Source organism: Crotalus tigris, unplaced genomic scaffold (genome assembly GCF_016545835.1).
Source record: "Crotalus tigris isolate CLP2741 ecotype Arizona unplaced genomic scaffold, ASM1654583v1 scf7180000018092.420879, whole genome shotgun sequence".
Taxonomy (NCBI): domain Eukaryota; kingdom Metazoa; phylum Chordata; class Lepidosauria; order Squamata; family Viperidae; genus Crotalus; species Crotalus tigris.
In genome coordinates this window covers 265,111-292,627 of record NW_024096818.1, presented here as the reverse complement: position 1 = coordinate 292,627, position 27,517 = coordinate 265,111, and the positions used below count along the sequence as shown (strand labels likewise).

Here is a 27,517-nt window from a genome sequence, read left to right as displayed (position 1 = left end):
CCTATTCCCCTTGAGGCAGTTGCAAATATCCATCAGCCTGCTTACATCTTTCATGACGTGCTTTCATTTATTTATTCGATTTATGTAGCTGCCCATCTCATGTACATGACTCTAGGCCAGTGTCATAAATATATAAATGCTTCTCTACAGCCTGGAATACAAGAGGAACAGGCCTCAACTTGGTGTGGGCTGATTATATCACTAAACCTGTGGGGAAACTATATTGCATCTAATTCAAGTACTTAAGGAAGCATAAAAAAATATGTCTAAAGGATTTACAAAGGAATGACATTATCTAGAAGCGAAGCATACACTGAGAGCCGTAAAAATTTAGGTGAAGGGAGGTTGTGATTACTTGGTGGTAATTTGGCATTTTTTGCAGAGATGTGTTCTGCAGAGAGCAGGGTGTTAAAATTGGCAAAATGGTGGCTGTGGTGTCGTGAGTGAAAGGCTCCTCTTTTGTGCGTGCACTGTTGCGCAGACATAAAATAGCGGTAAACCAAGGAGTCCTCAGAGCTCTCTGAGCTTGGTGATTTTCTGGCAGACATTTCATTACCCAACTAGGTAATATCATCAGTAATACAAAGAAATGGCATTTGTTCTCTGTTTATATACAGGTGGCTTGCCCGGTCAGTGTTGGTGGTAAGCCTTTAACTATGAAACCAACCTCATCTTTAGCTATCAGTATAGCTGTGTTTATTCAACATAATCAGGCCAAGAAAAGACTTAGCAGTTGGATTCCTCCACAGTACTACATTTGGTTTTAATCATGTGTAGGACTTTTCAAGTTAGGGTAAACCGTGCCTGCTCGGTGAATTTATGATTAATGGAGAATCCAGATTAAGTGCATTTTCACAAACCTAGTTCCTTTCAAGGCCATACATGTGAAATATCCAGAAAGGATATTTTGGTTTAATAGAACTTTGATCCTTACTCAATCCAGGGGTGATTAATCTGTAGCTCACAAGCCAAAATCCAGCTTCTCAACATCACTAGATGTTCCTGTCCAAATAGGTCCAAATTTCTGATTTTTGTTAGTGACACAATTCTTCTTTTTACTATATTTTATTACACATTAAAAAGAAGAATGGAAATGGAAGGCATCTGAGAAGGAAATCAAATTTATTTCCACCCTGCATTTATCCCCCTCAAAAAGTGACTGAAACCCTGCCACTGAAATTCAGTCAATTTCTAAAGGTGAAAATGGGAACAGCTTGCTTTCTGATCCTTTCCTGTTCTCATTTTCATCCTAAAGTCCCTTCATGGTCCCCAAATACTCTAGAAATGATCCATCTTAATGACATCACAAGGTTTTGACTAATGCCATCTCTATCCCCTCAGGGGATAAAATAGTGAGCAGGGGACAAAATTGTGGCTCCTTATCCACAATTGTCTTCTTTTATGTGCATCTTTGTATGTGTGTGATACAGTGACAGTTCCTCCTTCCCCAAATCTTGAAAGGCTGGACAACAGGGCAAGGCTATCACAACACTCTATGGAATATAACTCTTAATATCTAGATCACATGGTATCAAGATAGCTTGTAAATGGTATCATATTTTTTTGCAATATAGTTTCCCACAGATTCGTTCAATACCCACGCACACATGATGAGATGTATATTATATAGTAACAAAGGACAGATTTTCACCAAGGAGAAAACAAACTCATTCTGAAATTAGGCCGATGACCCATTAGCTCACCGTTGTCCTATCTCTTTCCACCCCGAGATAAGCTTTTCTCAGCCAAGGATTGGATCAAAGATCTCCCGCGTGCAAAGCACATGTTCTACCGAGAGTTACATCCTTTGATCCAGATCACAGAAGCTGAGGCCAATGCACAGAGGATTCTTTTACCATAATGGATTTATGACATCAGGGAAGGAGATTAGTTAGAAATTAAAAAATAGCCTGGGGCTTCTTAGATACACATGGCCTCATAAAGCTTTAGATGTGGCCAAGAAAGGTCTTTAAAGAGTTGTCGCCAATTTATATTTTGCAATATGATAAAGAGAAAAAGATGATAAATGCATAGGAAGCAATCCATTAACTGCAATTAGTTCCAATTTTATTAGGACCTTGGCTTGGGGAAAAAAATCATATTAATCTATCTACTGGAGGCATTCTATTTTTATTTTTCCAGTTTAGCACACTCCATTTTGATTCATAGTCTTAGCTATAAATGACTTTAGATTTGAAGTTTTATTGACTGGGGATATTAAAAAGTTGAAAAATGATAAGCTGTGCCTTTGCAACTAGATTGCAAAATCACCATGAAGGAAAGCTGCTATATGATTAGAAACAGAATACAATAAAATAAGCAATTCCTTTACAAAGACACTTGTAGACTCTTGTTTTCTGTTTTGTATTTAAAATATTTTAAACCAATTACATTCCCATTTTAGGTACTTGAATAACTATCTAATATTAGCTATGGAGAACTGTCACAATTTAAAAGAGAAGAGAAAAAGGACACCACAGAATTACCACTGATCAACCCTTGATTATCCAAAATGTATGATGATTCAGCTTCAAAACAGTGGCTCATATACTCCAATGAAGCTGCATCATTGTTTTTCCAACCTTTGGGGCAATTTACATACTCTGCGTTCTTGATACCAAGCCATTTAAATAAATCAGGTTGAAATCACTGAGATTTAAAAAGATGTAGCTGAGGATACACAAATATTGAAAGGAAAGAACACATTTTGATGAGAGAAGAAGGACATGGACTATGGGCCCAAGGACTTAACCAATCGGAAATCCTGGAACATTTTATATGTTCATTGTTGTGCTCTTTAAAAAAAAAATCATTATTTTACATGTTGCTCTTGGAACTCAAGTGATGTGATCACTGGATAACTTTGCATTACTCACAACTCATTTGCCAAAGGAGAAGCTGACCGTGCCAGTTTACAGGCCATCTAAACCCAAGGTATATCATATTTTCCAAAATTTCCAGGTGGCAGGGTAATCTCAATACATTTGATGGGTATAGAATTGCAGGAGGTTTCTTGATTATCTAGATAGAACTCAGTGGAAAAAGATGGCTGCATAAAATAAAAAATCCCAATGTAATCTATTCATGCACCATCAGACACCCAGAAATTTGTTGGGTTCTAGATGATATCTGAGCTCAGTTGTTTTCCTGAAGATGTTTATCATTTACCATTATCAAATTAGGTGACACCATTAGTGAAGGAGAATGGAGTTTGCTGGTTGCTTATATATAGTAATTTATTCTACCAATCTTGATGGTTCCTTGATTAGGCTTCTGCTTCTTCTTTGGTTGTTTATCTGATGCTGTTTCCCATTTATTGTTGCAAATATCTTGCAGATGGGTATGTTGATGGCTTTATACGTCTACAGGAAAACAGTCAAGCTCTAGAATGCAAGGAACCCAATAATTCAACACTGAGCTATATAAATTCTTATTATTAGACTTAGAAAGGTACTTGTCTGTTTTAATAAGGCAGAGAAGAATCTTCCTGTTGGTGGTTATAAGACCTGGAAATCTATGGATCTTAATCCTGTCTCCATTTGGTTCCACAGCATGGAAGCTGATTTTGTATGGAGAGCTGCAGGGGGCATCTCTCTTTTGTGTCTCCTTTGGCAAAAGTGAACAGTAAACCCACAAAGAAAAGGGCCACTTCATGTTGACCTTGGCCAGGTACAAGGGAACTGCTTGTTTGCAAGTGGGAAAAGATTCCAAGCTCCAATTACAATCCATTTCTGTTATCTCTCTTTATTTATAACAGCGTGTTTAAACAGAACCTGTCAGCAGCACTTAGAGAAAGCAGAGTAAAAAAAGGCGGGAAAAGAAGTTTTAGTTTCAGCACAGAGAATAAAGAGAATGCCACCTCCATCCTAGAAGCCACCAGCTGGGACAGTTCTCCATAACTGTACACATGACATCCACGTAAAGTTACCTATCTACATGTCGGCTAACACTTTGCTTAAAAGCAGCCACAGCTGAACCCTGGTCCGGCAGAGGCCCTCTTTTGTAAGCTGTGTTACTGAATGCATACCCTTCAGATGGAGGATAATCTGAGATGCTGGAATGCTGAAAGAAAGAAAAACAAACGAGATCAGTTGTTGATCATATAAAGCAGTGTTTCTCAACCTTGACAATTTTAAGGCATGTGGACTTCAACTCCCAGAATTCCACAGCCAGCAATGCTGGCTGTGGAATTCTGGGAGTTGAAGTCCACATGCCTTAAAATTGTCAAGGTTGAGAAACACTGATATAAAGTCTGCCAGAGATCTTTCATTGCAAATTATGAGCAGCCATTCTCTATACGTCTTTAGCAGAACCACCACGACATGGTTGGAACCTGAAAAGCTGGCTCCATAGTCATCTTTCAATGTGGAATGGCATGGAAATGTAACAAAGAAAAGCTGCCAGGCAGATGCTCTGACTGGCACATGGAATGATACACCCAGCTCCTTGCATCCCAAGACATCTGAGCTGGAAATTGATGAATTATAAACTCATAAAAGCTTATAAACAAGTGGGGAACACCACATTAAACCATCTGCTCCTGAACACAAGACCTAAAGAAGAAAGGGGCGGGGGAGCTATGGATCAAAATAATCTTACATTTTTGACATACATCATCTATAACATGTGGGTCTTTTTAAAAAAACAAACAAACAAACTATATTCTGTTTCCAAACGTATCCAGTTGAATGACCCCACATACATTCTCACATCCTTCACAATGGCAAGGGAGTTTGACTCTTATTATCTCCGTTGGCAAACCCATTTATTTGTTTAACATGTTACACCACTGATTGCCAGGTTCTTTCTGCATTAAAATGTTTAAAATGAACAACTGAAAAGAAAATTAAAATCTGGGGTAACTAAAACTAACAGTCATTCAAATCTTTGTTTTACACCATATGTTTGCATGCCTTTTTACAAAAGAAATCAAGATAGTTCGGTTGGGAGAAAGAGAGTTAAGATGGCTCTTCCTAGCAATTCTAAGAATATCTCTTTAATGAGGCGAATAGTTGCTTTAGTTAGGCAAGATTTCTGTCCATAGGTAAGGAACAATAAAGAAAACTGCTTGGAAATAACTTTATTGTCTTTCTTGGTTCCTGGGGCCTGACAAGCAATTATGTGTCGTAATGCATTACAGTAATTGGAATGCCACTATGATACCTATCTACAATACCTTAACATTCAGCATGATTGTGGGAAAATACACACCTGCTTTAAGGGCCTGCTGAGTGCCCCCATGTCCACAGAGGGGCCTTTTAAAGACTGAATCTGGAGGACTGGGCAACCCAAATAACAACCAGGACTTTGTTTTTCATCCAGAAACAAAATGGCAGCCAGTTCAACCCCAATGCCTCTTTTGAGTTCTTCAAGAGGCCAAATTTTGAACCTCAACTGAATGAAGGTATTGGACTACTCAAAGAAATCTCCATCTATAGCAGGGGTTCTCAACCTTGGCAACTTTAAGATTTGTGGACTTCAACTCCCAGAATTCCTCAGCCAGTCTTAAAGTTGCTAAGGTTGAGAATCCCTGATCTACAGGGTATCCCAGTTGTGAAACAGAGATTAGCAGAGCATAAAAGGATTAAGGAACGACAGTCAGACGGTGTGTGGTTTTGCATGAGCAGTTGTATAAAAAGAGAGGATAATCTTCAGTGAAAGTTGTTAAATATTAATTAATGCAGTGACACATGGGCCAGCATGACAATTACTGTAATTACTAAAAGAATGGTGATTGGAAAAATGAGGTCACTGCATTCATCATTTATTGCCAAGAGCCAATTTCTTGCCAAAAGTGGATTATGTGTTACTTTCTCCCTAAGGTTGTTATCTGCAAACATATTACTTGTGGAATATTTTACAAGGTTAGGCACATGGTATAGTCTTAGCCCAAGTTTGATAGCTGGTCTTCCAACTAGCATCAAAATAGTTAGATCTTTAGTGATTCTTCAGAAAGTCTGGAAACCTTGAATACTGTGGTTCTGGAAGGCTACCCCCAGTATTTTCATATGGGCCCAGATCTCCCAGAAGTGAAGGCAACAATTGTGAAAAGGAAAGAGGGGTTGCCAATTGGGGTGTTAAAAACAGAATGAGCAACTCCTAAAAGCAATTGTCTTTCATTCAGTTTCATATAGGAACTGAGAAATAAGTCCTTGTGTTTGTACATGAGAATACTAGAACCTCCAGTCCATCTAGCTCTGAATAAAGTTTGCAATCTACTACAGTACAGAAAAATAAATCTGCTATTCTTTCCCAAGAAAGAATAAACAAGAAAGGAGGAGGAGGAGGAGGAGGAGGAGGAGGAGGAGGAGGAGGAGAAGAAGAAGAAGAAGAAGAAGAAGAAGAAGAAGAAGAAGAAGAAGAAGAAGAAGAAGAAGAAGAAGAAGAAGAAGAAGAAGAAGAAGAAGAAGAGGAGGAGGAAGAGGAAGAATTTCTTTACTCTAGCAAAGTATTGTTTTGTTTTGAACCTGGGGTCTCTTTGAATATTTTAGCATTGAGCTGTGGTCTCCTTTAGAAGGGGATATAGTTGCAAAATTATCTGATTCCATTGGATCTATCTGTCACACAGGTTATTATATCTCAGTTACATAAACTAATTAGCCAGCCTTGTAAATGGAGAAATGGACACCACTCCAGAGACCCCAAACCACAAAATGACCTTAAATCTCTGCAACAGGACTTCTCAAACCCAGTTTATATTTCGATATGGCAAGGCTCAAATAAGACCTGCTCAAAAAAACAGGAAAAACACACAGTCGAGCTCAGCAGAGATTAAGCTGGAACTAATTTTCAAGAACCATAATTTCCTAGATTTGAAATTGACACTTAGTTCTGTGCATTATGCAGTGTAACCATGGCAGCAATGTGCATGCTGCTAATTCATTCAAGGATGCTTTTTTTCTGAAATAAAAAGGGAAGAGAATCTGTTTTCTTGGTAAGAACAAGACATTTTGTAGGCAATACTCTGAGTTAGAACACATTGATATTTTTCCGCCATTCGATCATGGTACACACGAGATGTCAATAAAAAAATAAAAAAGGAAAGCTAGAAAGCTTTTGCACTGGTAAAGATGGGTTACAATCATCATATACTATTAGTGTGGTATGATTAAGAGAATTTATGCTTATTTCTTTCTCCCATCCAAGAATCGAATTGAATAGAATAGAATAGCATAGAATGAGGGAATAAGGGAATAGAATAGAATGAGGGAATATAATATAATATAATATAATATAATGTAATGTAATGTAATGTAATGTAGAGTAGAGTAGAGTAGAGTAGAATAGAATAGAATAAGAGTAGAGTAGAGTAGAGTAGAATAGAATAGAATTAAAACAGAAACAGAATTGAATTGAATTAAAACAGAAACAAAAACAATATAGAACACAATAGCTTTATTTGGCCCAGTGTGTTTAGACACACAAGGAATTTGTCTTCGGTGCAGCAACTCTCATTGTATATGTGAAACATAGTTCCCCAATTCTCAGATAATCTAGAATGTGGATGGGAAGTATGGTTGTTTCAGTAGAAGAGACAACCACACCTTAAGGGAGCAGGTGGAAGAAATCTCATTCAAATGTTGGAAAATCTGTGTGTATTTGAATTAGGAGCTCTAGAACTGCAACTGTCCAGGTCTCTTTCCTATCAAAACAAATAGCAGACGTTCATCATCTTGACGTCACTAAAAAAAAAATTCTAATACTTTTTTGAAAGTATTGTGAAACCTAGCAAAGCTCTGGAACTTTTGGGGTTGTGTGTGTGTGTGTGATAGTTAGAAGATTTGAGCTTGTGTTATCTAAGACTCTGAAAATATATTCTACAGTTTGATAGCTCTGTATTAAACTGCATCAAGCCACTAACAACAACAACAACAACAACAATAATAAAGTTGGAAGGGACCTTGGAGGTCATCTAGTCCAACCCCCTGCTCAGGCAGGAAATCCTATACCATTTCAGACAAATGGCTGTCCAGTCTCTTCTTTAAAACTTCCATTGTTGGAGCATTCATCGCTTCAGGAGGCAGGTTGTTCCACTGGTTAATTGTTCTAACTGTCAGGAAGTTTCTCCTTAGTTCTAGGTTGCTTCTCTCCTTGATTAGTTTCCATCCGTTGCTTCTTGTCCTACCTTCAGGTACTTTGGAGAATAGCTTGACTGCCTCTTCTTTGTGGCAGCCCCTGAGATATTAGAACACTGCTATCATGTCCCCCCCTCACCCTTCTCTTCATTAAACTAGACATATCCAATTCCAGCAGCCGTTCCTTATATGTTTTAGCCTCCAGTCCCCTAATCATCTTTGTTGCTCTTCTCTGTACTCTTTCTAGAGTCTCAACATCTTTTTTACATCGTGGTGACCAAAACTGGATGCAGTATTCCAAATGTGGCCTTACCAAGGCATTGTAAAGTGGTATTAATACTTCACGTGATCTTGATTGTATCCCTCTGTTAATGCAGCCTAGCACTGTGCATCTACTGTAAGCAGTATTATTACTCAGCACCTACCCCCAATGACGCAAATTCAGAACAACGTTCTTCCTGCCCATCAAAATGAATGAATAACTTGCTGCAGCTGTTCTTAGAAATGAATAGAATATTAAGGATTTCTTCCTCACCAATAGAAATTGGATAACCATTATCTATCTAAATGTAATTGCCTTTGAATTGGCGTCACAATCAGGCAGCTTGAACAAACACGGCTGTTTTAAAATTCAGAATAATTTACCTATTTATATAGTAAGCATTTTCAAATAAATAATACTGTACTTATATTATTCCTGCCTCTCATTTCAAACCTTGCCAAGCTTATTTTTTATTTACTAATTTATTTGTAAATAAATTTATTTATTTTATCCTGCCTTTATTATTTTAATAAATAATTAAAGATGAAGAAAATACAGAATACTCCTTCTTCCTCCTATTTTCCCCTTGTATTTTCCCCACAAACACAACAACAACCCTGTGAGGTAAGTTGGCTAAGACAGGGCATGAATTCACAGTCTTCTGCTTTCTATCCTGGTGCCTTAACTACTAGACCAAACCTATGGGGGAAAGAGATCTTAAAAGCTTGCAGAATAACAGAATTGGAAGGTCTTCTAGCCCAACTCACCCATGTAGGGGACCCTATACCAGGGGTCTTCAAGCTTGGCCCTTTTATGACTTGTGGACTTTAACTCCCGGAATTCCTCAGCCAGCATGCCTGGCTGAGGAATTCTGGGAGTTGAAATCCACAAGTCATAAAAGGGCCAAGTTTGAAGATCCCTGCCCTATACCATTTCAGACAAATGGCTGTCCATTCTCTTCCTAAAAACCTCCAGTGTTGGAGCACCCACAACCTTTGAAGGCAAGCCGTTCCACTGATTGTTTTATTATGAGATTTCTCCTTAGTTCTAGATTAGATCTCTCTTTCATAGGTTTTCACCCGTTACTTCTTGTCTTGCCCTCAGGTGCTTTGGAGAATAGGTTGACTTCCTTTTCTCTCTGAGAGCCTCTCAAATATTGGAAGACTGCTATCATGTCCTTCTCATCATCAGAGACTTCATCAACATCATCAGCAAAAATCTGACCATAACCAAGTGTTTTAGATAAGCAGAATATGGAGCCCATTAGCCCCATCCTGATTATAGCTTGGAATAAAAATGCTTTATTTTTTAAATGCATAAAAAAGCAAAATTGCCTTCTAGTCCAGTTCAAACCCTGGCAACCCATATGGATGCATCCATGAAGTTTTCTTGGTTTATGTTTGTCTTATTGGGAATATTTTTTTCAACTTCCCAATCTTGTTTACAGTCCTGCATCAGCTCCATCCCACCCGTTCTATCCCCGTACCACTCAAGGCTGCATGACTTCTCAACCAAGCTCACTTAACTGACCTTAAGACACAAATAAATAAGTCTGAGATTAAACAAACAAACAAAAACACACTGTTTTCTCCCCCAGAGGGAGAAGAAATGACTAAGGGAGGGAGATGATAACAGGTTGCTCTGCCTTGTCAGGTTGAATTTAATTTCCTTTTCTAACCCTGTCAAAAATAACTGCCCTGTTCGCTCTGAAGGAGGTAAGCACATTTACTTTGGATTTTAATCATAAACTAGGCTTCTCAGCTCAGTGCCTCCAGACACACCATGCTTGTTAGGTCGCAAATTCTCAATGTGCTCAAAAACTGTAATCCATCTAAAAGGTGTCAGGCTGCAGAAAGCTCCCACAAAACATCACACAACGGTCTCAAGAGATTCACAAGACAAGCCACGCATTGGCATATTGTCACTCGTCAGGTAGCAGGTGCTATGGCACAATACCATGTGCTGGAGTGAGATTCTGAAGACTGAGAAGGGCTTTTTTAATGACTCAAACCTCAAGATAGTTGAGCATTCTTGCCAGAAATCTTGTGAAGACTTGCAAGGTTTGGTGGCCTTCTGATTTATATAATTTTGGGATTCCATAAATGCCATCCAAGGGGTTATTGTAAGTGCCACACTGTTGCTAAATTGCCTGTTCCTGACATAAGCCCATCCTGCAGATGAGAACAAAACATATTGCTTTCCATACCTCTGTGGACAATCTTTTCATCTCTTGCTTCCTCTGCTGTTCCGCCACGTTGGCCACAGACTCGGCTAACTGGTTGAGTTCTTGCTCATTTGGGGCTCCCATGAAGCTCAGCAAAGGAGGCTCCCAGCCATTCCTGAATCGTGGCATGTAGGGTGGGATGAAGTGGTCCTTGGGCCACTCAGCTCTGCGATTAAGACAAAAATAACACCATAATTTAAAACCTTTACACTAGCGGGGATAAAGTGACAGATTACAAAACAGCAAACCACACATACATTACATTATACAAAGCATTGTTCTTTTTTCATGATGACAACCTTCCCTTACCGGATGCTCTCTAAATGTGTTGGACTACAGTCCCTGTCACTTCCAGCCATTAGTGGTCATGCTGGTTGGGTGTGGAGAGAGCATTAACCCAAAAGATCAGGAGAACATCAAGCTGGAGATAGCAACTCTACTCATCCTATTTCCTACAGAGGACTCGGACCAAGAGATAAGGGGATTCTGAATTCAAGCTCTCTCACATACACAAAGGACTGGAGACATGAATTCCAGCCTATCTGAAGCTCCAAATAGTATTTTGGAAGCAAGCAAGAGAACACTAAGGAGACTGGCTCCAATTTCTTATTACAAATGTACAGGTAGTCTTCGACTTACAATCTTTCATTTAGTGACCATCTGACATTACAACGGCACTGAAAAAAATGACTTATGGCTGTTTTTGACACTTAGGACCATTGCAGCAGCCCCATGGTCATGTGATCAAAATTCAGCCATTTGGTAACTAATTCATATTTATAGTGGTAGCTGTGTGATCATCTTTTGTGATCTTCTGACAAGCAAAGTCAATGGAGAAGCCAGATTTGCTTACACACACACACACACACACACACACACACACACACACACACGTGATATGGAAAGAATTTAGCAAGGACACCTCTGTGACTGAAGTCTTCCAATATTACAAACTCTATGCACCTCTGCTGTACTATATCATTAGATATTTTGGAATGGAATGGAGCTTGAATGCATTGGAGCAAAAAATACAGGATGAGTCGAGAATGTATGCTGATATTCATTCTCAATTTATGGGAAAAGAAAATGTGTACAGCCAAAAGAAAATGTCTTTGCTTTTAGAATGGTCCCCTTAAAATGAACTTTCAATCTGAAGGTCTCAAAACAATTCAGATTCTCCCCTCAATAATCCACAGCTGTGTGCATATCCTTCAGCAAGGCCTTCCCTAACAGACAGGTTGGGACTGCAACTCTCCAAATTCCAAGTGCCACACTAGCCTGGAATTCTGGAACATTCCAGATCAATGTATCTGGAGGGTAGAGGTTGGGGCAGTTTACCTATCCTCCCCCAATGAGGATTTCTGCAGGATCTCTCTGTATTATGGACAGTATTCTGGCCAGTATTCCATGCCTTTTCCTCTCAGGGGATGTAACTTGGCAAGCACATGGACAATATAACAGTGGATTTTTTTTTTTTTTAAAAAAAGAAGCATTATAGCAGTTCGTTTAGTGCAGGGGAAGGCAACCTTGGCTCTTTTATGACTCCCAGAATTCCTGAGCCAGCCATGCTGAGGGGAAAGGGAAAGGTTTCCAAGCTGAGCCATGCTGACTGAGGAATTCTGGGAGTTGAGGTCCACGAGTCTTAAATTAGCCAATAGAATAAAAGGGAGTAGCACAGCTAAGGAAAAGGGAGAAAAAATGGCGGATTGCGTTGTTTGGCGACCCTCGTGAAATGGTCGTTTGACCCCAAATGGGGTCCCGACCCACAGGTTGAGAACCACTGTTTTAGATATCCTCTTATTTTTTTTCCTCTACAGAAAACTTCATACGTTTTCGCCCGTGTTTCTTGTAATCATCAGTGTCAAGAATGGATCTATTTACAACACCCTCAATCATTTCAAAATTTATTAAGGGCTATAATTATGCATGGATAATTATCTCTGAATGGGCGTGTTTTAATGCAGGCTGACAATCATGTAATTAGGATCACTGATTTGTGTCACTTTTCAGCCAACCGGATTCACTCTTCATTATAGAAGCTTTCATCATCAAAGCTGCTCAAAATGGCTATTGACTTGTAGGATCAATTAACCAATAATGGCAAAGTATAAGCAGCCCTTTCCTACTGAGAGGCCTTGCCAAGAGTCTTCTGAATTCTTGCATCAAGGAAAAAAAAACAAGGAAACTGAAACATGAATAACTGAATACAAAATCCAAGAATATAAAAATTTTCTTGAGCTTATACAGGAAGTGCACATTGGTGGAAATAAACCAACATGGAAGGTACGCCCATGAAGTTTAACACAGTTCAAATATAAAACACTCAACTCAAATGTTACCTGGCTTTGGTCCATGCGTTGCCTAGGGATACCCAGAGTTGTCCTTCCTCACTTGTGACAATGCAGCGTAAGAACTCAATGGTGTCTTTTGTCAAAAGAGGGCTGAGCACTGTGCTGGCAAGCTCGGGGCCTCCTGTTGTTTGAACCACCTATGAGAACCAATAAATGCACACTGAGATAACATGGTCGCTTGCAGAATAGAGCTGGTAGTGGTATGCAGTGAGAATCAATGCTGTGTTATTTAGCATAGGCCAGGGGTAGGCAACCTTGGCTCTTTTATGACTCATGGACTTCAACTCCCAGAATTCCTGAGCCAGCCATGCTGAGGGGAAAGGGAGAGTTTCCAAGCTGAGCCATACTGGCTCAGGAATTCTGGGAGTTGAAGTCCATGAGTCATAAAAGAGCCAAGGTTGCTTACCCTGGCATAGGCAATGGGGTAGGATTAATACCATTTCTGGTTCCTTTTAAAATCTATGTGCATCTATACAGATTATATAGCCGTGGTGGCGCAGTGGTTAGAATGTAGTACTGCAGGCTGACTCTGCATTCCACTGCCAGCAGTTCGATCCTGACCGGCTCAAGGTTGACTCAGCCTTCCATCCTTCTGAGTTCAGTAAAATGAGGACTCAAATTGTTGGGGGCAATTTATAGCCCTTAGAGAGGGCTGTAAAAGCACTATGAAGCGGTATATAAGTCTAAGAGCTATGGTTAAGTGCTACTAAAATTATAATTTTTGTACATTTTTCCATGTATACAGGTAATCCTCAATTTACGATCGGTTGTTTAATGACCATTTGAAATTATGACAAACTCCAAAAAATGTTACTTACATACAACCTGTCCTCGAAGTTACAACTTCCGTACCACCCACTATAGTCACATGATCACATTTTACACTTTTTTTCCGGTAAAAATCACCTATTGGATAAGCTGGATTCAGACTTACAGTCACGTGATTTGCTTAATGACCAAAATGACTTGCTTAACAACCATTGTAAAATGGTCATAAAGTTGACTCCGATCACTTGATGACTTGACTTATCACAATGACCTATGACTGAAATTCCAAGCTTATGGAATATTCTGATTGATGACCAAAATTCCAAAACTCAAGGACTATTTGTGCTCTGTAGATTAAACATGCATTTTGAGCTTTGGAATCTAGTGTAACTCCTTCTTGATTGACTACTGTGGGACAAATAAAATAATTGGAATGGATAAAATTGATTAAAATAACAGCAAGGTTTTTAGAGCAGATGGTGCTTTTTATTTCAATATGAAATGGAGTAAGCTAGCTTTAAGGAAGCTAATAAAAAGGAAGTATTTTTTTCTATGATACACACCCTCTACTTTCAACACTGTGAATTCATCATGGATTAAGTTTTGATGCACTCAGAAAAATAAACTGAGCCCCTAGATATTAAATAATATTTCAGACTTACCATATTTAGAGGAGTAAACAGAAAATGAATCAGTTCAGGTGCACTGGGATTCTGGATGTGTGACTTTAATTTAGCCTGTAAAAGGTAAAATAGAGAGTATGGAGTATGAGAATACAGTTCAGCAATTCAAAATGGCATTGAAATATCTCAAACACAGTTCATGCCATAACCCAGTTATTAATAAAAGATAATTGCATTTATATAATGATGCCAGCTAAAATCCCAAAAGTTTAAACAACATTTTAAACAAATTTTGTTATAAATAAATAAATGAGAGATAATAGATAGATAGATAGATATGACTAATCCTCTAATCAATCTAATCTACTCAATCTAATCAAACAATTTCTTAAACTAAATAAGGATGCATTTAAGCCATAGTTTTCTGAACAAACCAAAGCCAATCTTTTAAATGAGCAATGAATGCAGTCATGTCCTGTTCATTGCTGATGTTTTTTTTCCCTCCCTTTATTCTACATTATCCCCCCCAAAAAAAAATGAGTGGGTAAAAAGAACTAGATGTAAGCCACAAATAAATAAGAATTCTTGACTTATATATGAAGAAATGAATGGCTTGTGCAAAGAAACATTCAGAAACTAACAAAGGCCATTTGGGGGTCATATCATCGTGATGCAATAAGTATGTTTTAGGGTCAATTTCTTAATAAACATTATTTAAAGATTTATTTATTAAATTCAAGATTTTATTATAAAAATGTTAAAGATTTTTCAAGAGTTAGTCCTGGTGTCTCCCTTAGCGTTCCAGGTTTTTTGGTATCCATCCTGCAAATTCTAAATTAGGCATTGACACATAGATTAGAAGCAGCAGATGTCTAAGATGATGCAATCATTGTGACATTACTAAAATAGTCTCCTTTCTAACTATTTCTATGCTCTAGAACAGGGGTCTTCAAGCTTGGCCCTTTTATGGCTTGTGGACTTCAACTCCCAGAATTCCTCAGCCAGCATGCCTGGCTGAGGAATTCTGGGAGTTGAAGTCCACAAGTCATAAAAGGGCCAAGCTTGAAGACCCCAGCTCTAGAATCAATAACATAGTTATTCAATCAATAATCATAGTTTACATGCTATGATCCGTGTGTCAACCCGCCCACCCCCAAATGGAGTTATTGGAAGCTTGCAGAAAAAGGAAGAAGAGAGCGAAAGTAGGAATATATAAACACATTCCTGATATACTGTCTGAAGATTGTCCTTAGCATCCTAGAAAGATTCTTGTGTTTGTAACTTGAAAAAAATCCAGCAAAATCATTACAGTCCTGGAAGTTGCCATACTTTAGCTGAGTGTGATGGGAAAAAAAAACTTTTAACATATCTCTAAAGAAAGTGAGCTATAATGCCACTATTTGATCACTCTCTTAGTTCATTTCCCTTTTGTTCTAAAACAAACAATTCAGAACAGTTTGTACAACTGCCAAGTGTATTTAGTTAAGGAAATCTAAGTTGCAATTTACAGGAAAGCTGGTGAAATTCACAGTAGCAGATTGTAACAACAGATTTTAAAAAACAGACCATTGATGCCAAGCTTCAACAAAAACCTGGAATTGCTTGGAGTAGCCAGCTCAGACTCACTTACCAAAAGGTTGAAACCATGCTTAAATTTTTGCAAACAGTCCACAAATTCATCTGCAGATGGAGGTTTTGCACGGAGAGTTAAGACCCCCTCTGGTGAAAAATAGAACAGTGAAACCAAAATCACTTAGACGAGTACCTATAGAAATATTTTCATCACTGGCAAAGGAGGAGGATCAGATTCTACACTGACTCGGATGTATAAATGGGCTGTATAGCTTCAAGGATCATTTTGAATGTCCTCAATAAATTATAGAAGCATGGGTCCTAGCTCAGTTCTTTGGCTAATGGATAAAAGTGTTATCAGCAAGAAACTTTTAAAAGTTGGTGGCCTTTTCTTCATGTAAATTTATTCTCCTGCAATTCACTCTGTAGAATGCTAATAACCAATCTGCCCCCAAAGTGTTATGCTCTAGGTCAGGGGTTCTCAACCTTGGCAACTTTAAGACTTGTGGACTTCAACTCCCAGAATTCCTCAGCCAGCTTTGCTGGCTGAGGAATTCTGGGAGTTGAAGTCCACAAGTCTTAAAGTTGCCAAGGTTGAGAACCCCTGCTCTAGGTGCATTGAAACTACATCTCCCAATTCCCATGATTGTCATATTCCCCAGTCTCAACACATATCCACTCTTGAAGACATAAGGAGAGAGGGAGAGAGGGGGGGAGGGAGAGAGGGAGAGAGAGAAGATCAGCCCAAGTCAATCCAACAAAGGATGAGGGTCTTTTCATTGAAGATTATGGACGTTATCCATTACAGTGTTTCTCAGCCTTGGCAATTTTAACATGTACTTCAGTTCCCAGAACGCTCCATGTACTTCAGCTCCCAGAATTCCTCAATCAGCATGCTGGGCTGGAGATTCTGGGAGTTGAAGTCTACATAGCTTAAAGTTACTGGGGGTTGAGAAACACTGATCTACCACACGGGACTAGTGTGGGATGATAGATAAGTAATTTTCCACTTTGGTCTGTGGCTAAAAGTGAATGATTGGCAATTAGCACCTTTGCATCAATCTCCTCCATCCTGTACTTTTGCAATAGTAATAACAATAGCATTTAGACTTATATACTGCCTCATAGTGCTTTACAGCCCTCTCTAAGTGGTTTACAGAGTCAGCCTCTTGCCCCCAGCAATCTGGGTCCTCATTTTACTGACCTCAGAAGGATGGAAGTTTGCGTCAACCTTGAGCCCTGTTAGGATCGAACTCCAGGCTGTAGGCAGAGTTTACCTGCAATATCGCATTCTAGCCACTACACCACCAGGGTTCCCACACCAGTGGTTCCTTAACCACAATACCACACTGGTTGTCTCACACACACACATGGGGGAAAATGCCTAATACATCAAGATGCAAATTATTTTGTTCTGAAATTTTTTGCAAATCCCACTTCAAAAGCAGGAAACACAAGCATGTGATGGGCTGTTTCAAACATTTTTGAAAATGTAGAGTTTGAAAGAGATAATAATGTCTGTTCCCGGCTCAAAAAGAATACTTCCAAAACACTTGAAAGAGCCCATTTTGCACTTGAAATGGAACATTTCACAAGATTTCATACTCCAAACTAACACACCCTTAATCCAGACAAAAGAATTAATTGACTCAAGACGCCTGCCTTACTGAAATTCCATTTTTTTAAATGTTGATTCATACTCTTTTCTTTGTTCTACTGAGCATGTATACAAACGAATGACAGAATAGAGAAAAGATCATCTGCCTGTTCTTGTCAACATTAGCCAAACATTAAAACATAAATCTAGCCCAAAACATGACTCGAGTGTAACAAACAGAGAATGACTGAATGGTAAAGTTTGTTGAGCTCTGTCCAATGCAAACTACTTATTGAACTGAACAGAGGAACTCTTAACAGTTCAGCGAGTGAAATGTGATCAGAAAATACTGGAAAAAAAAAAGAAATGGTTCTGATTCTTACCACCTGGCCCTTTCTTCTTATTTTTCTTGCTTTTCTTCCGCTTTGAAAGTTCTGAAAAAGCTTCTGCTGCTTTTTGAAGCTTGGTGACAAAATATTCAATGTCATCCAGAATATGATTCAGGATTTGCTAAAGGAAATAGACAGTGGGTGTCATTTATGAATGTAAGGAACGTCACCCAAGATGTTGTATTGTTAGTTACGAAGAATGGGAATCGCTGCAGAGAACCTGTGCATTTATCTACAAAAAGTGACGCTTTGTAAAATGAATTAGGCTGTTATTACCATATCACTTGGGTCTATGTTTCCCTTTGTTCTCAAGCTAGCATCAGTAAATGCTCTGTGCTCGGTAAAGATTGGAGCACAATTATTTGAGTAAGGTCTTCCCACACAAGATCTTGGCTTAACTTTGTTCTTTCTGGAGTGCTAGGGAAACCTTTTTGTTTTTTTTAATAATTTTTTTTTATTTTCCATTTATTCAACATACAAAATACAATTTACAAGATAAGATAAATTCATAACATTGGTGCCGCTTGCCCATTCCCCCCAGGCTGCGTCCACCCTCTCTAATACCTTCCTTACTTCCCTCCTCTTTCTCTCCTCCCCTCCTACTCTCTTCTAGGGAAACCTTTTTTTAGTCTTATCTTATAGCAAGCAATTGTGAACTTATAAAACTATTTCTGCTCTAGTTCCTTCCCCCCCCTCCCCCACAATTATGAAATGAGAGTCTGGATCCATTTAAAGTATTTTTAGCTCTTAGTACAAAGAGATGTTGAGGGCCAGTTCCAAGGTACATCCAAATATAGTCTTAAAGTTATGACTCCGCCTTCTTTATTTTCATTCAGTCCTGAATTAAGCTTCTATAGCAGTGATTCTCAACCTTTCTAATGCTGTGACCCCATAATACAGTTCCCCATGTTGTGGTGACCCCCAAGTGGGTGTGGCCACCAATAAGAGGGAGTAGGACAGCTAGGGAAAAGGGAAAAAAATGGCGGACAGCATGGTTTGGTGACTCCCGTGAAATGGTCATTCGACCCCAAATGGGGTCCCGACCCACAGGTTGAGAACCACTGTTCTATAGGCTCCAAATAGCTATTTCAGCCTTAGTCTATCAATCTCCTTTTCTGATTCATGACCCTTAGTAGGATAAAGGTCAGAGGAGGAGAGAGGATGTGTAGCCTTCCAGATATTGTTAAAATATAATGGTCAACTAGGCTAAAACTGTTGGGGGGTGGTTTGGCAAGGCCTTGATAGACACTCTTCCTTATTCCTAAATCCAGAAGGTCCTAATTGGCTGAGCAGGTTTATGTTCATCTTTAGATCATCCAGGAAGCACAATGTGCATTATCTTGAATGTTATTTTTTAATAGCTAAGGAAGTTCTTATGAGAATAAAATGGAGGGGGAAGAGGAGCTGGTGAGGAAAATATTCCCTGTAATCCTAACAAAATGGTCAGTAACAACAATGAACTTCTTCAAGAATAATATTAGTAAATAATATTATTAATGAGCAAAGATAGTACCAATAGCAATAGGTGTAATCCCAGAACAACTTGAACACCATCAACACTGATAGAAACTATCATTAATCAATTGCAAAAGGCATGTTTTACTTGGAGCAACTTACATCCTGTGATGGTCCCTTTAATACAGTGTTTGTCAACCTTGACAATTTTAAGGCATGTGGACTTCAACTCCCAGAATTCCACAGCCAGCAATGCTGGCTGTGGAATTCTGGGAGTTGAAGTCCACATTCCTTAAAATTGTCAAGGTTGAGAAACACTGCTTTAATAACAAACATCTGCCTATCCCAGGTCCTTGGGAAGGACTCAATAGGTGGATAAAAATGCCAAATCCAGTCTAAACATCTGGCTGACTTTGCAACCAGCCAACCATAATAATAATAAGGCATCAGGCGAGGATTTGGGAGATCATGAGTTCTATTCCTGCCTTAGACACAAAGCCAGCTAGGTGACCTTGGGCCAGCCACATGGAAAGGAGGATATGGCAAACCACTTCCTGCCGAGAAAACTGCAGGAACTTGTCCAGGATTCAAAAACTGACTTGAAAGCACAAAACAAAGGAAACCAAAAACCCCACAAATAAATTGTACCATGCTGTTCCTTAAGGCAGTAAGTTTTCAATTGTTGTTGTTGTGGGAATCCTATGGAACTTTGAACATTTATCAGGAATTTTTTTGAAGTACGGTAAATAATCAGTAATAATTGGCCATTTCCCCCCCCCACACACAAACACTATACAGATCTTTTTCTGAAATCCACATCTGCAAAAGGGAATTGTTATAAATCATAGATTGCATTCCCAATTCATGTGGCAGCACCCTAAGTATACAAAGGTTCCCAGTTCATCTTAAGTACACAAAAAAGAACATGATTCCAGGATTATCAGCAACATGCAAAAGTGTCAACACTGCTAACATTGGATGTTCTTGCTTTGACAACAGATGAAAATGTAGCCATCTTTTCTCTTTCACTTTTAGAGTTAGTTGATGCTGGGAGGGGGGAATGTGGATGAGAGTCCAGCTAGTCATAACAATAATAACTCAGCCCTGGGAATCCAAGCTTATTGTGCCCAGAGTTGATAAAGATTTGGCAGGCTGGGGAGAAAGCCCACACTTCAAGCTAATTGGGGAATGTGATTTATGACTGTAAATTGGAGGAGGGAATTGTGCTTTGCTACTTTGTGCCCAGGGGAGGGGAATTCAGTTTTTGGCTTCAACTATGTAGTGCCGATATTTTGTTTCTCGAATAAATGATTCTTTAAGGAAAACAATGCCTCAAAGTTCTTTTGAAGAGATTCATCTGTCGGAACCATGACAAAAGACTTCCAGGGCAGATGCTGGGGAAGATCCTTGTGATAAGCTCTGATATGAAAACCAAGGTAGAACATACAGTAGCTATCTCAGTCTTAAAGAACCTTTTTTTCAATATGCTCTCATAATTGTTTTTGTGCTACAAACTTCAAGACCACTTCCCCTTATGTTAGCCTAAATAACGTCAGATGTTATTTTAGCTACTTGTCCAGGGGAAAGCACTACACTACACCAACCTATTGTGTGAAGTGGAACTCTTCAGACATAGATGTTCTCCTTAGATGCTGTTAGTGGGAGTTGAACCCTCAGGTGTTGCACTTGTTGACTATGCAGGGCATTTTGTGGTCATGTGGTGCCTCCTACTGGTCAGTAGTTAATATAGCATCTTGGTCTTTCCACTTCTAATACCCTCTGCACCAGGGGTCCCCCACCTCCGATCCACGGGATGCCAGAAACTGGTGGCATGCAGGCAGCCCGCTCTGGTCCACGGCAAAACTCTCTCCACGGAACCGGTCCCTTGTGCCCAAAAGGTTGGTGGCCTCTGCTCTACACATCCTTGCCATGCTTATAATCCTCCACCTCACTCTTCCCTACCTCTACTAACCCCCTCCAGGCAGCCATTTCTTAGTTCTGAGAGGGTGCCAGACAACCACCTTGCAGTTGCTAGGCAACTGAGGGATGTATTTCTCATCTGAATCCCAGGGTTGCTTCACACTTTATGAAGAAATTATGGCAGGGGCAGACAGCCTAGTAAACATAAAACATGAAAAGCAGACACACTTTCCCAAACTTAACCAGAAATTATGCAAATCAAGATTCCACGCCTTCTTTTTTTTTTTACACACTTGACTGCTGAAAAACTCAGCTTTAATCAAAATCAACACAAATCATAATATTGCCTGCTGTTGGACTTTTCTTGCAATCTGGGAAGAGATCGCTTGCCTCCCATTGCTGGCCAGAGCTTAATGAAATGGAATCGGAGTATAAAAACCTCACCGGGGCAATCATAGGCCAGCAGGAGATGCTGGAACTGATTGAGAAAAATAAAAATAAAAATAAGGCATGTTGCTCATTAGGGAAGAGGCAGGGAAGCACCCAGGACCAGTAAATGCTGAGCAGAAGCCAACATGAAGAAAAGGAAGAAGTGGCAGGTGTTTATTAAAACTCCTCTCCATAACTGAAGTATTGGGCAGATGGAATTCTGGAATAAATGAGCGTAGTTGATGGATCTGGCCTGACGTGGTCCCTTAGGAAATAAATACTCTCGACTCCATTAGTAGCAAAAAAATTACTTTTACTAAAGATCACTAAAAGCCAAATGGTTGCAGTAGAGCAAAGCCAGAACTAAGAGTTTGCGCACAAAGATTCCTTAGTTAACTTTCCCTTTCCCATTCCACCCCACCCCTCTATCTCTCCATTGTCCAGTTATATTAGAATAAGATGTTTTGGTAACTGTCCCTGCAATAGTTGGATAGATGGAGAGGTGTTAATTTCATTCCCAGATTCTTGATCTCAGAATGTCTCAGGACGGCATAAAGCTTCCTTTTGGTTTCCCTCATCTTCCCAGAGATCCTCCCCCTATAGCTTATGACAGACTGGCATCTAGAGAAACATAGTTGGGAGCGAAGGATGGCAGCTCTGACATTCCATCTTCCCACTGCTCCCTCCTCCCCATAGCTTAGGGCAGACTGGCATCTAGCAAAACATAGTATCCAGCAAAGGATGGCACTCTGACATTAGTCATCATTAAATGTTTTCTTATTTCACAGCCCTGAAATTTATTACTGGGAGAAAAAATTGTGAGTGGAACTTAATGATAATATCAACTGCTCCACCAAATTTGAGGAACATCAAAACCTCTCACAAACAATCTCTTTGGCCACTTACAACATCTCGGTCAATCTTGGCTGCCATCATTTCAGCTGTTTCTTCATGCTCATGATATTGCTTTGGTTTCTCACCTAAAGAAAGAAGGAGATGAACAGAAGCTTCTTCAGGGGAGAGACACAGTGGCTGTGATTAGACCACCAATTTGAAAAATGTAGTGTTCATATTTTCACAACATGTTAAGATTGATTGGTTTTCCTATGAATGAAACAAGAAAGTCTGTTGCATTCAACAGCCAACAAATAATGCATGATTTTGAAGGTATTTTTTTTCCCAACTGTGTTGTGATTTGCAGCTTCTTCCAGCTCAATAGGTCATTGTGGGTTTGGGTATCATGGAAGTTTTCGTCCTTGAATTTTTCAAGGCCATCGTTTTGATGAAATCTTGGCCACTAATGCCAAGTGTGAAAAATGTAATGACTTGGCTTAGGATTTTGTGAGAACCCAGGTGGTTGGGTAAGCTTAACATTCAATCTATGGTGAGAATTGGAAACCCAGTAATGAATGAAACAGTGTGCCTATGAAACCTGAAACAAAACATCAACATTTATATATTTGGAAAATGCAACACAGTTGCCTGGAATTGGAAAAAGAGAGCAGGGTCACACCATCCAGAATATATACCCCTTATTTAGAGGACTATCATGATAGAGGCCCTTGGTCCTATTATACCTCCCAGGGAACCTCAGATATTGGAGGGATACAGGAACCATTGTACATAAGGACCTTGTAATCATCTTGAAAAAAATAATAGCAACCTATTGTCAATTCAAAATATGTACTTGGCTTGCTAAGGCTACAAGCCTTGCTAATATTCTTGCAAAGAAATCCAAACATTTCTATCTTTTAAACATGAATTGGAATGATGCTCCCATTATTTTGCTAGAAACCCAATTTTAATCTCTTTACGGCAGGGGGGGGTCAAACTGCCGGCCCATGGGCCGGACGCATCACGCGGAAGCTGCGCCCATCCCATTACCGGCAATGGCAAAACCGTCCCGATACGTTGTGCGATGTCATGTGACATCGCGAGTTTGACATGTCTGCTTTATGGAGTGACCTCCCAGATGTGGGTCAAAATATTTTTTTAAAAAGTAAACTAAAACAATTGTTGAAACATAAGCTAAATGAGAGTAGAATACCTTCAATTTATTCTGCCAGGACATTTACTGTAGGATAATGAGTCATATTGCCCTAAGGCAAGGCTCAATAATGTCCAGAGCAGAACACTCAGTCTTTGAATCATATCTCAAAATTTCAGCAATACTCACAATCTCCCTGTTCAGCTGCCCACGCGGACCAAGCTGCCACCCGGCTGCGGACATCCACCTGTGTAACAGTCCCTGGGGGGACAGGAGCTGGGGCTCTGGGAGGTGGAGGAATGGCACTCTCTGATCTGGAAATCATCCTAAAACAGGAAAAAAAATGATATAACACTGAAACACCAAGAAAACACAATCTTCTATTTCAGATGTTTATTATTGGCCAGTTTGTATTGCCATGCCTCGCCGTCGGAAGTGGCATATAGCAACAGCGATCAATTGTAGTCTGTCCATCTGTCTGTCTGTTCATCCACCCACCTTGTGGTGAAGCTGAGTTTTACCAATAGCTATAGGATTTAGGCTTATATACTGCCCCATAGTGCTTTACAGCACTCGTTGGGTGGTTTGTAATGAAGAAGCATTATTTGCAAGTTGCCTGCAACAGTCTGGGTCTTCATTTTACTGACCTCGGAAGGATGGAAGGCTGAGTCAACCTTGAGCCCTGTCAGGATCAAACTCCAGGCTGTGGGCAGAGTTTTCTGCAATACTACATTCTAACCACTGCGCCACCAAAGTTTATATGTTCCATAGTAGAACCATCTCAGCACAAAAATATAGAAACCGTTTAATTTGATTTGAATAGGTATCAAGGTTTGGTGTCAACTCTTTGTGATCACAAAAACAAACCTTCTCTGTGATGAGAGAGAGAGGGGGGGGGTAATGTAATAATTTTGTAAACCTCTGGGTTCTCCCAAGTGTGTTTCTTAATTAGTGTAAGGACCCACCCCACTTTGCATCTTAAGAAGACAGAACTCTTGGAATAGCTCTTCCAACAGGAATCCTTTATTAAGAGAAAATGGTTGCAGGCATGCTAGACAGACTTGGGGTTCAAGCTCTCCCATTCAAGGTTTTAAGGGGTTCCCCAGTAGTCCCACCCAATCAACCCCCCTTCCAGTGATAGTTTCAAGTATCACAATTCCATCCCCTTTCTGCTTCCGTCTGGATGGAGACTTCAGATAACTACATGAAAGGCAATTACTCTTCTTTGATATGTTAAAGCTTAGAGGCCACAATAAACACACATTCAGTCCCTTGAAGTGTGCTGAAGGAAGTGAGGGCCATAAAGCCCCTTTGCTCTCCCCCTTTTCTCCCTCTTATGGCAGAATCCAGAGAAGGCAGAATTGGGAGTTTCTATGTTTGATAATTAAAGATGAAATATAATTGGATTCTGATCCGGCCCCTCTTAACAATACGAGAGATCCACCTGAAAGAAAACACAAGTAAAGAATTTAGTTAGGCTTGTTAGGATACTCTGTGTGAAACTTCTTCAATAGCTTCGGGTCTCTGACGTGACGTTTATGGACCCACTCATTTTGTGAGGCAGGGAGGTGTTTCCAGGCAACTAGGTACTGAGTTGTTCCACGATATCTCCTAGAGTCAAGGATCTCTTTTATTTCGAAGTGTTGTTCCCCCTCCACCATGATTGGAGGTGGTGGGGGGGGGATTTTTGGCCGTAGAGGTTACTGATGCTCTCTTTTCAGCAAGCTGCAATGAAAAATTGGGTGTATTTGCCTGAGGTTTTTGGGTAATTCTAATTCTACTGTTACTGGATTTATGATCCTTTTAATTGGAAAAGGTCCTATATATTTTGGTCCAAGTTTTTTACAGGGCTGTAGGGACTTTAGGTATTTTGTAGATAAGTACAACATTTCTCCTATAATGAATGGTGTAGGCTCAACCCTTTTTTTATTTTATTATTAATTATTTATATAATTCTGTTATCCGGCTTGTGCTTTGTATGCCCCCTAGCTTCATCTAGTGATTTTCTGACTATTGGCCAGGTGTTTTGTAGGTTTTCCATCCATTCTTTCAGTGAAGGGATCGTTGGTTCTTTTGGGGTTAACTCTGGCATAGGGTTGAAACTTTGGCCGTTGTCTATTTGAAAAGGAGTGTAGCCTGTGCTGGAGTGGACTGCATTATTGTAGGCAACTTCTGCAAAAGGAAGTAAGTCCGTCCAATCCCTCTGTTGGAAATTTAAAAAACATCTCAAATATTGCTCAAGTACCGACTGGCAGCGTTCCGCTTGTCCATCTGTCTGAGGGTGATGGCTAGATGTCAGTCACTGAGTGGTCCCTAAGAGGGATAAAAATTCCTTCCAAAATGTAGACGTAAATTGCACTCCCCTATCAGAGATGATGCGTTGGGGTGCCCCGTGCAATCTGTAAATGTGCTGGATAAAAAGTTTTGCTAAGGCCTTTGCAGTGGGAATTTTTTGGCAAGGGATAAAGTGCAACTGTTTGGAAAATAGGTCCGTGACTGTCCAGATAACAGTATTCCCATTGCTTTCAGGCAATTCCACTATAAAATCCATGGCTATTTCTCTCCAGGGGGCTGAGGGACTTGCCACTGGTTGTAACAGCCCTGGCGATTTCCCTTGCAACCTCTTTGCTGATGCACAGGTTGGGCAGCTGGCAACATAACTTTCTATGTCCTTTTTTATTGATTGCCACCAAAATTGCCGTTTAATTAAGTGTAAAGTTTTTACAAATCCAAAATGCCCTGCTGATTTTGTGTCATGGCAAAGTTGCATGAAAGTTAGTCTTTGAGTTGTTGGTATATATAAATTTTCCCCTACCCAAGGCAATCCGTCTCTCATTGTGCACACATGTTTGTTTTTCTGGAACCAATCATCTGTTTCCAAACTTTTTCTGAATTCAATCCCAGTTTGGCTGTCCAGTTGTGGTTTTATTTTGGCTTGGGTTCTTGTGGTTACTGGCGCTGCCAGTTGTGATTCTGCCATTATTGGTCTAGAGTCTGTGGTTCGTGCGCTGTTATATTGGGGCATGCGAGATAGTGCATCTGCCAGGAAGTTCTTTCTTCCTGGTAAATGTTTGAGCTTAAATTGGAATTGGTGAAAATGCTGGGACCAGCGGTCTTGTTTGGGATTGAGTTTCCTGGAAGTTTTCAGGGCTTCTAAATTTTTGTGATCAGTCCATACCTGGAAGGGGATTTTGTTGCCTTCCAGGAACTGTCGCCACGTGAGTAATGCCCAACGTATCCCATAAGCATCCTTCTCCCATACGGGCCAGCGCTGTTCTGTTTCCGTGAGTTTCTTAGATGTATATGCACAGGGTTGCAATACTGCATCATCATTTTCTTGTAATAGCACAGCCCCCACTGCCACAATCACGGCATCTGCCGTATTATGAAAGGGCTTGTCCTATCTGTGTGTCTTAGTACTGTTCGGCAGAAAAAAGTCTCTTTTAGTCTCTCAACGCTGCTTGGCACTCCATTGTCCATAGTTTAGTGGCATGGCTAGGTTTGTACTGTGATGTTCCCTTCGTTTTTTAATAGTAAGTTGTGAGGGGCAAGGCTTCTGTGTGCAAATGAGGGGATAATTGGCGGTAAAATTTTCAAAGCCAGAAACTTTGAAGTTGCTTTCTGTGCGGGGTGGTGCCCATTCTAATACGCTCTGACCTTCTCTGGGTCCTCATTTCATGCCTGTGGGGATAGGATAGCCAACCCCCCCCTTTTAAAAAAAAGGTTTTGTTTATCTATCTTTCTGGTGGAATTCGCATTTTGAGAGTTTGGCATATAGTGAGCGCTCGCAGCTTCTTTAAAACCGCACGACAAGTTTGACGTGTTCTTCTTTTGTTTCAGTAAAGATAAGAATGTCGTCCAAGTA

The 27,517-nt window shown here is 39.9% G+C and overlaps 1 protein-coding gene across 3 annotated transcripts in view; it reads right to left on the bottom strand.

The window, feature by feature from the left end:
* The window catches only part of LOC120309907 (epidermal growth factor receptor kinase substrate 8-like), a 48,619-nt gene extending 24,370 nt beyond the window's left edge, over nt 1-24,249 (bottom strand). The window contains exons 1-8 of one of the 3 annotated variants that reach the window (XM_039347602.1): nt 23,842-24,249; nt 22,572-22,645; nt 17,856-17,982; nt 15,934-16,022; nt 14,343-14,417; nt 12,901-13,049; nt 10,544-10,727; nt 3,929-4,062 (exon numbers count right to left, since the gene is read on the bottom strand). In XM_039347602.1, the coding sequence (XP_039203536.1) occupies nt 3,929-4,062; nt 10,544-10,727; nt 12,901-13,049; nt 14,343-14,417; nt 15,934-16,022; nt 17,856-17,982; nt 22,572-22,645; nt 23,842-23,977 (968 nt within the window). In that variant the 5' untranslated portion in view covers nt 23,978-24,249. The remainder of the gene's footprint in view (nt 1-3,928; nt 4,063-10,543; nt 10,728-12,900; nt 13,050-14,342; nt 14,418-15,933; nt 16,023-17,855; nt 17,983-22,571; nt 22,646-23,841) is intronic. The other 2 variants (XM_039347603.1, XM_039347604.1) reach the window with 2 other exon arrangements.
* Between the last annotated feature and the right edge of the window lie 3,268 nt (nt 24,250-27,517).